General features: G+C 35.9%; 1 protein-coding gene across 1 annotated transcript in view; it reads right to left on the reverse strand.

Moving 5' to 3' along the window:
• MED17 (mediator complex subunit 17) overlaps positions 1–12,123 on the reverse strand; it is a 183,886-nt gene that overhangs the window by 20,442 nt on the left and 151,321 nt on the right. The window contains exon 12 of the mRNA XM_090391000.1: positions 8,080–8,194. Coding sequence (XP_090247126.1) covers positions 8,080–8,194 — 115 coding nt within the window. The remainder of the gene's footprint in view (positions 1–8,079; positions 8,195–12,123) is intronic.

Raw genomic sequence — 12,123 nt, forward strand, 5'->3', positions numbered from 1 at the left:
CCGCAATCAAAGAAGTAATTAAAACCATCATTGAAAAAAGATTCTGTTCCTGTTTTAAAATGCTTACCATTGAGTGCGAATACCTTGAAAAGATATATTGGTGAAATGGCTGAAGATGTAGAAAAAACTGTAGTATCAGAACTCAAAAATAGTAAGTTCTCCATTCAACTTGATGAATCTACATTCAATAGTTCTTCTATTCTTATGGCTTATGTAAGATATTATAGTAAAACCAAACATCAAATTATTAATGAATTTTTATTTGCAAAATATCTTGAAAGTGATGGAACAGGGTTGACAATTTTTCAGCGATTGGAGGAATATTTAAATAAGTATGATATTCCATTTACTAATATAACAGCAGTGGCCACAGATGGCGCACCTGCAATGGCGGGCCGTTATCGAGGCTTCGCTGCCTTTCTGAAAGAAAAAGTTCAAAGTGTATGTACTATTCACTGTGTGTTGCACAGAAGCAATTTGGTGGCAAAAACTCTCAGTGACGAACTGCATGATACTCTAAGAGTTTATTTTCTCTTAGATGAAGCATCAATCCAATTACTCTTTCATACTGAAGTAAGATGGCTGTCTAGAGGTGCAAGTCTACAAAGATTTGTTGAGTTGTTCGACTCAACCCTAGTTTCTTACAGCTGTTAATTTGTTTTTTCTCTTCACTGATGAACTGAAGAGAAATAGGAATCATATTTGCTACTTGGAGGACTTATTTTCAAAATTTAATGACTTACAGACCCATCTATGAGGTAAAGATGTCACGATTATTCAAGCTCGGACGATTCTTTTAGACTTCCAAGCTAAATTAGCCTTATTTAAATCATCATCGTTATGAAAAGAGTTTCAGTACTTTTCGAATCTGCGGCAATTGGAAGTAAAGGATGAAGACTTAGAAATATACACAAAACATCTTCAAAATTTGAGCGATGATTTTAAATTGCACTTTCCAGATTTTGAAAACATGCACATTCCAGATTGGGTCATCACGGCATTTTCTGCAGATATTGAAAATATCGAATGTAACTTACAAGATGAACTTATTGAATTGTCAGTTGATCTTGAAGCTAAAATGCTTTTTAAAAATAGGACTTTAAGTTACTTTTGGACAAATATAAATGTTGTAGAAAAATATACAAAACTTTCTGAAGTGGTACTCCCCTTTTTGCTTGCATTTCCAAGCTCATATATGGTTGAAGCTGGTTTCAGCGATGTTAATTCCACTTTAACAAAGCAAAAAAATAAGCTAGATATAGAATTCCGTGGCGATTTAAGGCTGAAGCTTACTCATTTTGAACCCAACATTGACAACGTTAGTAAATTGTATAATAAGTTAATAAAAGTCTTATTTTCATATATATAAGGATGATTGTATTATTGTTATTTTGTTATCTAAATTAAATTTTATATATTATTTATCCCTCCTATCAAATATGTAATGTTAAGAAGGATGTCAAAAACAAAAACGTATCCCTTTGACGTTAAGCCAATATAATAATATATACTATATTATACATACAATAAACACTAACTATAAAATATTTTTTTTTTTTTTTTTTAGAAGTTACCAATAGATTAAAACCGTTTAACTCTATACCCCCCCGTATTTACGGACTCCCAAAAATACATAAAGAAAACGTGCCATTACGTCCCATAGTGGATGGCATTGATTCCCCCACATACAAATTAGCTAAACATTTGGCCAAAGAGCTCACACACTATACTGGCAACACACCATCACACATAAAAAAACTCAGCCCACTTCAAAGCCAGCACAGAAAACCTTACACTCCAACATACTGACATAATGGTCAGCTTCGACGTCTCCTCCTTATTCACAAATGTCCCACTCAAGATACTTTAGAAAAAACTGTAGTATTTTAGTAATTTAGTAATTTAGCTAATCCAAGCTAAATTTACCCCCAATATCTCAGCCCTATTTCAGTTCACAATGAACTCAGGCTACTTCGTTTGGCAGGGAAAATTCTACAAACAAATAGAGGGGACAGCCATGGGCTCACCACTCTCCCCACCCTTAGCCAATTTCTTTATGGAGACCTTTGAGGAAAAAGCCTTAGCCTCTGCCCCACAAAAACCAACCATATGGCTTCGCTACGTTGATGATGTGTTCGCTATTTGGCCACATGGCTCTGAAACACTCCTCTCCTTCCTTACACACTTAAACAACCAACACGCCAGAATCAAGTTTACCCTGGAAAAAGAGGAAAACAACTGCCTCCCCTTCCTAGACACACTAGTCACCCGCCAGCCTGATGGAACTTTGGTTTTCTCAGTTTACAGAAAACCCACCCATACAGGCAGATACATCCACCAACAATCCCCCCCCCCCCTCACAACAATATGGAGTGGTAAAAACACTATACAACAGGGCTAAACTAATCTGTTCTAACGACATAGCCCTTAACACTGAACTAAATCACATCCTCAACACTTTCTCAGCCAATGGCTACCCCCCCCCAAAAAAATATTAAAACCTACAAACCACAGCCCCCCTCCTCCTCCCCTCCACAAAAAAGATTACTCTAAATCCATCACCATTCCCTACATCCGAGGCACCCCAGAAAAAATTACCAAAATTCTAAAAAAACATGATCTCACCTCCTGTTACAGGCCTTACAGAAAATTGGCATCCTTTATCCGCTCTACCAAAGACCAACCACTTCCCCTAGACCTACCTGGTGTATACCAGGTCCCTTGCAGTTGTAAACTGTCATACTTTGGCCAAACAGGCAGGACAGCGAATATCAGAATTTCTGAACACAAGGACTACATCCGGTTTTACAAATATAGCCATTTGTAAAACCTTTACAAAACATTTACAAATATAGCCATCATGGTCTTGCAGACCATGCTCTGGATACTCGCCACAGAATACGGTGGAAGAAAGCAACAATAATACACCGGAGCAAATATAAATTCGAAAGATTATTTATGGAATCAGCCTCTGCCCTAAGAAACTCTCCAAACCTCAACAAATTTGGTTGTATGCGACTGCCCCAAATTTGGGAGGCGTACATCAGCAGACCTTCAGCCCAACGGCCAAGAACACCTACTTAGCCCGCCAGAGGGCACCATCAGGACTTCTAGGAGAACGATAGCTTCATATCTTCATTTCCAGTTGCTGTATTGTTAGGGCCTGTGTGCACCTGCCTTTTTGTAAGTTCCTTTAGAAAATGGCAATGAGACATTGCCGAAATACCGGAAATATCTATTAAAGTATTATTTAATTTATATTCGGATCAACGTTGTTTCAATTCCCTAAGTGATTTAGAAATGCATAACCAACGTATAAGCCTGTCTACGAGAATTAACTATAAAATAAGCAATCTAAAAACTCACATAAGCATCTTTTTTGGTTGTCCTATTATAATTACGTAATAGTAAAATAGAGGGGGTCGATAAAAAGTCAAGAAACTCTTGAAGGGGTCGACGGTCAAAGAAGTTTGGCGACCCCTGCTCTATACCTATGAGGATACATATCAGGAATTTGATGATGATGATAAGGAAATACAGATGCAAAATATATGGAACAGAACATCTCCCAAATTATTTACTGCATGTTTAGAAGAAATATTCAACCTTCTTGATTTAGAAGGAAAATGTATGAAGATAAATGGGAGATTTAAGCCATCTTCACTTTGCAGATGACACGGCTATTGTATAATTCAAGTCGACATGAACTATGAACTTGTGAAACTCAAAATTGCTAGCAAAACAGCTAGCTTAAAGATAAACCTAAAAAAGACTTAAGTTATGTTCAATAGTTAAGAGGGTGGTCTGAAAAGTTCTTGGCCTAACAATGAAAAAACGAATTTATAATTTCAAAATTATTTTTATTTTTGAACATAATCTCCATTAAGACTAATATATTTATTCCAGCAATGCTCCAGGGCCATTATCCCTTCCCTATAGTGGTTCTCAGTCAGATCTACAAAATATCCCTCTACAGCTGCAATCACCTCTTGATTCGAAGACAAACGCTGACCAGTGAGGAAGAGTTTTAGTTTTGGTAAGAGATAGAAGTCAGAGAGAGCCAAATCTGGGGAATAGAGTGGATGTTCTAACAATTCATAGTGCAGATTCCTTAATTTTCCCATTGCCAAAACACTTTTGTGGGCAGGTGCATTGTCCTGATGAAAGATGATTTTTTTCTTCTGCAAACCAGGTCTTTTCCCATGAATTTTTTCCTCTAGTCTGGTTTAAAGATCAGAATAATATTCCCCAGTTATTGTTTTACCTTTTTCAAGATGATTAATAAAAAAAATATGTCTTTAGCATCCCAAAACACTGATGCCATGACCTTTCCTGCTGATGGAACTGACTTTGTCTTCTTTTACACTGAACAACCGGCTTCTGTTCTCTGTTTTGACTGCTGTTTGGATTCTGGTGTGTAATGGTGAATCCAAGTCTCATCCATAGTAATAAATTGATGCACAAAATCAGTTTTATTCTTGTTAAAATGCCCCAAGCACTGTTCTGAGATTTTCAGGAGATTGTGTTTTTGATCTGCTGTGAGCAAGCGTGGCACCCATCTTCTGCAAAGCTTTTTCATTTGCAATTCTTCATGCAAAATATATCCTACACGTTCTTTTCAAATTCCTATAGTCTCAACAATTTCCCGCACTTTGACTCACCAGTCACCATTTTTTTGGACATCCTTCATGTGCATCATCTTCAAGGCTGGTAAGCTAACGTTTAAACTTGGCAGCTCATTTCTTAATTGTCAGAAACAAAGGAGAAGAGTGCCCATATTTATGTACACATATTTATGAACTTTGAATGAATTTCTTTTGCCGTTAAACCTTCTTTTACAATGAATTTTATAACTGCACGACACTCAATTTTATCCATTTTACACAAACAACACTTTTTCTTCAGAAAGCTGTATGAAGCAAACTACTTGATAGAATGACTTGCAATTTCACAATGGATGCTTATGACAGATGTACCAACTTAGAAAAAATAAATAAAAAAAATCTTCCCGATAGTGTTGCCATCTATGGTCGAGGCTGAGAACTTTTCAGACCACCGGCATAGTATCTGGTTCACATTAATGTAAATTTCTCCTGCTCACAGCACTATATTTCTCCTATTACTTGAACTATTTTTTTTTTTTTTACTATCAAAATATCTTCTCCATGATCTGGTTAGGGTATACCCACCAAGTTGTTTGAGAGTATTTCATCTACTGGTTCTCTCTAAATATGGGTACTTCAATTTGAAACACAATGTATTTTTTTTTTTTCATGAGACCAACAGCAGCCCCTTCAGGCCTTCAATAAGTACGGTGATCTCATATGAGTGATGCAATTCACCTACTACCTCTAGACAATCAAAAACATCCATGCCCATGGTAAAATTGAAAACTGCAGTCTGATGGGTGGAGAGTGAGTACACTTGCCAGACTGGTTGGCTAAGTGGTTAGCACATCCACTCTCTACAACCAACAGGTTGCAGGCTCAAATTCTTCTGTGGGCATGAATGTTTGTGATTATCTTTAGGTGGGATATGAACTTCAATGCTCAATGTGAGACCATCACTCTGCTTATTGGATGCCTGAAGTGGCTTGGAAAAGTTCCATGTTTGGTCTTTAGAGCAAGGTTTCTGGGCTATGTAAAAAATAAATGAAAAATATATTAAAAAATTAATAAAAATAGAAAAAATCCTTAACCTATTCATGGGACAAATGTACTATAGTTTTACAAGAAACCTCGACTGGGAGGGATTGACATTTAAAAAAAAAAAAGCAGTTATCACAACTATTTATCTTAGGTATCAGAACAATCATGATTCTTTCTGTTCCATGGTTCATACCTGTGCTGTGCTCTGTGAGTGTGATTTCACATTTCCAAATCCAGAATCCTTTCACTTTGACCTTTTTTGGCTTAACATTTCTTCGTTCTACTCTGTCAAACTCATTTACTGTCTTTTTACTGCTTACTGAATCACTCTGGCCTCTTTAACTTTCTATTCCTGAAGCTGTCTACAATTTCAAAAGGCCTTCCTTTTCTAATTCAACAGATCAAGTTGTTTGAAGAGATGTAATAGTATTTGCAATGACTTAAAAAAAAAGTGTCCATTTATATACTGGAAGATCCAAGAAATTAAAATGATTTCCTACATTTTAAATATTTTCTTAACCAATTATCTTCAAAGTATATTTTGTGAAAGCAATCAGCTCTCTTCTAGTAATTAACTTAAGATGTGAATTTTATCTCATACAGAAAGCTCTTCCTATAGCCAATCTTAACTAGTTTGGAACTAAAGTGGTGACAAATGGGATGACCCCTGCAATTTCTACTCATTTCACTAGACTGCTGTTTCTATTCCTGATCCAAACACCTGCTCTGAGTGAGTTATCAAAACAATTCTTACTAGAATGAAGGCATTCCACTCAAACTCCATATCCATTAAGTTAAGGGGATAATAAATCCCTCATTATTTTAAAGCCGAATAAGAAACTCGAAGATCTCGAAGATTAAAATAATGAGGGATTTATTATCCCCTTAACTTAATTTACTCTTGGCTCTTTATTGTATCCATATCCATTATCAAAATGGTTTTCCAACAGGTATACAAAGACAGAATCCAAGCTAAAAATGAACATAATTCTGAGCTATTTCATTTTCAGCCCATTCCTAAAAAAAGGGAATAATTGATAATTTGAAGTTGGCCTTCATATTATCAATCAATTGTCCTCACCTCAACTTTTTAAAATAATGAAGGACATTATTAACAGTCAGCTTCTTAGTATATAGATGCCTACCAATTAATCAGCACCCACCAAAATCAAGCAATCTTGATGTATGGCAGATCTCTGTATATCTCTATCACTCAGTGCTGTATGCTATTTTCAAGGGATATGACTGAATATCTTCCAATGTGTCTGAATAGGCAGTTTTCTCTCTTCCAACTTTCTTACCAATGTGAGAGTGTCTCAGGGCTGTTCTTTCATCTACACTTCTCCTATTTATTGATGTTTTCTTTTCTATGATCTCAAATCCTATCCACAGTTTGCCAAAATACAACAAAGTACTTCATCATTTCTAGCTTCAAGACTGCATAATCCATAAATGCCATTTTTCAATGGATGGAGGGTAACTTCAAATGCAACTAAAACAATCTCACCCCCCCTCCCCAAAATCACATTTCTTTCATATGAAATTTCTTCATATTTCTTCATACAAAAATTCAAGTGTTCTACCTATTACAATCTCTCACCTGCATCTGTTAACTTCTGATATGACACTTCAAAAATTTCCCCAATAATCCTTGGTGCCTTTCTCTAGACAGCATCAAGGATTATTGGGGAAGTTTGGTAATCAAGTGACTTATCAACACCAATACACAGTTTAATTTCTTTTCAATCCCTAGCTTATATGCATGGTACTGCAGCAAAGGGGTAGACTAATATATCTGGCATAATTTCAGATAATGCTTTCTAATTAAAGTTATATGTATTAACAAATGTGATAATTTCACAAGTCTGAATCTTGTGTGTGCATAAAAATTACAATTTGATTTATTTGCTTATCATTGAGTAATCATAATCTAAATTTTTTTTTGGATATTTCTGTTTGTGTTATTAACTAGTTAGCTGTTTATTATCAGCAAATTTTGTTAAACCTAATGGGATCACATTAAGTGGAACTCTTATTATTAACTGACACTTCCATGGAGTCCAAAGACTCATTGAGGGAGGGCACCTACTCTACAACTCTCCATCTCCACTACTCAATTCATAAACTACAACGAACTGCAACCATACCAATGCTATCTACTGCCCACCACCACCACCACTAGTATTTTCATAAACCATCACAAACATCCATACCCACGGAGGGATTCGAACCTGCAGTCTTTTGGCTGGAGAGTGGATACGCTAACCACTCGGCCAACTAAGCCGGTATTTACGTATTTTTACATTTAAAAGTTATATGTGTTAACAAATTGTTGATGAAGGAACTATGTAAATAGTTCCTTCATTTACTTAAATATATTAATATATTATCATATAATTATACAACAAAATTCATTTTTCCTTTTACCCACTTGACACATAAGTAAGTACTGCAGTTCCTGTGGTTCATAGGACAAATTCATTACTCGTCCATCTCTACATATTGCTTTCAGTGTTCGTTCTCCTACATGAATAACTAGAGGAGTTCTGAAAATACAATTGATTTTTATTAATTTATTTACTTACTTCATTCTCAGTTATTCAAATTCATTTTGTAACATATTAGTGTAAGCATGTAAACAGAGGATCAATAATGCAAACATCAAATCATTTCCACACAGCTGCATGGTCTAATTATAACTGAGTCCTAACAAAGTGCACTACAAAAATAATAACCATTTAAATCAGTGGTCTCCAAACTTTTTTGATCGCGTACACCCAAGACAAAAAATAAATAGCGCATAATCCCAATTGATTGAGAGAGTTTCTTTGGAGGAAATTTTTTTAACCATTTATCCATTTTGTGAGGGTTAATTTGTAAAATTTAAATATAATTCATTTACTACTGATAATGGGGTGCTTAAGGGTCAAAGCTGTATAACTGAGAGGAGACCTCCACATAGCCTTTAAAGGAATGCGGAGAACCGGGGTTCTGACCTAATGTCCAATCCTCACCTTCTCGTGGTGCACCCTGTTGGATATCTACTTGGATACTAAACGAACGAGGATGAGCTGGCAATTTGGGATTTAGCTGACCAAATTGTATTCTTATTGGCTAAACCAAAATAAGAAATGATGGTACAACTTGACAAAATTTCATGCCGGCTGGGGCATCGCCCGGTTAAACAAGGCCCCCGTTGTTTTCGCCAGGGAACCAGGGCGAACAGCGAAAAGTCAGCTACTGGAACAAATCTGAAAATAAACCCCAACTCAACATCACCAGAGTTAAAGATCGGTACTATCAACGTAAGAAGCCTGAATGGCAAAGAAATGGAGCTAGCTGAGGAATTAGATAAGTACCAGATCGACATAATAGGGATGACTGAAACAAAAAAGACCAAAACTGGTGAGATCTTTCTGAGCAATAAATACAAAATGTTATATTCAGGCAATGACAATCATGGAAAAGAAGGAGTAGCCATAGTATTCAACACAAAATACGAGGCTAATCTTCTTGAATGGCAGTCAGTCTCAAGTAGAGTAATGTGGGCAAATATGAGAATGGGGAACTGGACAATGAGACTTATTTGTGCCTATGGTCCCACAGAAGGTTCTACTAAGGTAGAAGTGGAGGAATTTTTTGAGGCTTTAGAAAAAGCAACTGACACAATGAAAAATAAAAAGTTGGTCCTTGTTGGGGAACTAAATAGCAGAGTAGGAAATGATTGTCAGACATACAAAAATATTTGAGGAAAATTTGGAGAAAAGAGCAAAGCTAATAATAATGGCAAATATCTGTTGGATTTCTGCTCGGGACATGGACTGGTTATTACTAACACCATGTTCCAACATAAAAATGTGCACAAATTCACATGGAGAGAAGAGGCAAGGAATAAGAAAAGTCTCATTGACTATGTTATTGTTGATAGTGATGTTTTCTCCCTGGTGCAGGACACCAGAGTGTACAGAGGATTTGAAATTGGAAGTGATCACTATTTAGTTGTGAGCAGGATAAAATTGAATTTCATATTGAAAAGAATAACATGTAAGAAAGTTTTAAAACGAATAAAAGTTGAGCAGCTCTCAGATGTGAGCTGTAGACTAAAATACACAAAGATTATTGAAGAAAAAATGAAAGAGTTTGAGAACAGGAATAAAACCTTGGAGATTCAGTGGCAAACTCTGAAGAAAACATTGATTGATTCTGCCAGAGAGGCATGTGGTGAGGTTGTCTGTAAGGATAAAAAAATCAGAACTCCCTGGTGGACACAGGAAGTTAAAGAGGCAGTGAAGGAAAAGAAGAAAGCATACCAAAAGTTCCTGTCAAATAAGTCAGCTTGTGCTCTTAGAGAATATAGAGACAAATGCAAGAATGCTAAACACTGTGTAAAACTAGCTAAACAAAAGTCATGGGAAAACTTTGGCAAGAATACAGAAAATAAATATCAAGAGGGTGCCAAATATTCTGGAGGTTGTTTAAGACGCTTAAGAATGGAGGAAAGAGTGCTATAAAAGGAATTAGAGATGATAAAGGTGACATGAAAATGGGAGAAAAAGATATCCTTGAAGTATGGAGTAATTACTTTGAAAAACTGCTAAATGAAACAAGCAGTGATGACAGCACAGTGGTAAAAAAACTGACCAGGCATGCAGTCAGGAATACATATCCATACTTGAAGTAGAAAAAGCCATCAAAGGCTTGAAATGTGGAAAGGCAGCAGGAGTAGATGATATTCGACCAGAAATGCTGAAGTATGGTGGTATAAGAGTCTTACAGTGGCTGTAATGCATAGTTCAGAAAGCCTGGACAGAGGGACGAATGCCCGATGATTGGAGTACAGCTCTCATAGTACCCATATATAAAAAGGGAAATAAAACTGCATGTGAGAATTACAGAGGTATTTCCCTACTGAGTGTTCCTGGAAAGATCTATGCAAGTATACTTGAGAAACGGTTGAGAAGAATTGTGGAAGAAAAGCTTGGTGAAGAACAAGCTGGATTCAGGCCAAATAGAGGCTGTCAGGATCAGATCTTCACTTTACGACAAATAGTCGAGAAAGCATGGGAATATAACAAAGATCTGTATTTAAGTTTTGTCGATCTGGAAAAGGCATATGACAAATTGCCAAGAGAGAAGCTATTCAATACGCTGCAGTTATATGGTGTCAATGGGGCATTATATCAAGCAATACTTAGTCTTTGTTTGAGTTGTAAGTCAGCAGTTAGAATTGAAGGAAGTACAGGAAGATGGTTTAATGTTAAATCTGGTGTGAGACAAGGATGTACATTATCCCCTCTGTTATTCATTATCTATATGGATCACATTATGAAGGAAAGTGGTATTAAACATGATATCAAAATTGTAGATGTTAATGTCAGCTCTTTGCTTTATGCGGATGATGTTATACTTCTAAATAAATCTGCTACAAGTCTGGAAGATTCTCTGACTAAATTGAATAGCTGTTGTAATAGATATGGTATAAAGGTCAGCAATAAAAAGACAAAGACAATGAAAATAGGCAGAATCATTGAAAATATCAACTGTGTTGTGAATGGAGAACCTGTGGAACAAGTAAAACATTTCAGCTATTTAGGCACGATTTTTACTGAAGATGGTAAATTAAATATAGAAATAGACAACAGAATTAGCAAAGCTGGTATGGTGGGAAGTCAATTGAATAAATTCATATGGAATAAGAGAGAAATTAGTCCGCACACTAAATTAGCTGTATACAAGACAGTGTTCAAACAGTTTTAACTTATGGATCTGAGAGCTGGGTCAGAAGTAAAACACTTGACCAAAGACTAGAGACCACAGATATGAGAGTTCTGAGAAAGATTATAGGCGTGAACAGATGGCATCAATGGCAGTATCATATTAAAAACGAGGATATTAGGAAAGAACTTGACATCGTCAGCATCCAGGAATGCGTTAGCAGAGCTAATCTCAGGTGGTATGGTCACTTAAACAGAATGGGCGAGGAAAGATTAGCAAAACAAATGTTCTCTGCCAGGTTGATTGCAAAACGACCCAGAGGAAGACCAAGATATAGGTGGATTGATATGGTACAAAGTGTTTTAGACGATAAAAATATAAGATCTGATAATGTTGGAGTGTTGACAAGTAATAGACTGATTTGGAGAAAAATTGTTAATAGGAAATTAATAATGATGTAATTTTTTTCATGTAGTACTATCATATCCTGTACACCCCTTGAGGGTACATGGCAGGAATTTGATGATGATGATGATGATACTACTGATAATATCAAATACTTTTAAAAAATGTAAGCAATTTTGATAATATTAATTCACTATTTCTAGTGTAAACGTAAAAGTAAGTACAAAAAGGCGTTGGAATTGCACAGAAACAATATATACTAAAAAATCGTTAAACTAATAGTCACTACTAATAGTCAAATAATTAATACAACTGTGGTGTCATCTGTAGATAGCAGGATAACTAAGAAATTTTC

The sequence above is a fragment of the Typopeltis vanoorti genome, chromosome 4, assembly GCF_054136105.1.
Source record: "Typopeltis vanoorti isolate ZY-2024b chromosome 4, IOZ_Tvanoo_1.0, whole genome shotgun sequence".
NCBI classification, from domain to species: domain Eukaryota; kingdom Metazoa; phylum Arthropoda; class Arachnida; order Uropygi; family Thelyphonidae; genus Typopeltis; species Typopeltis vanoorti.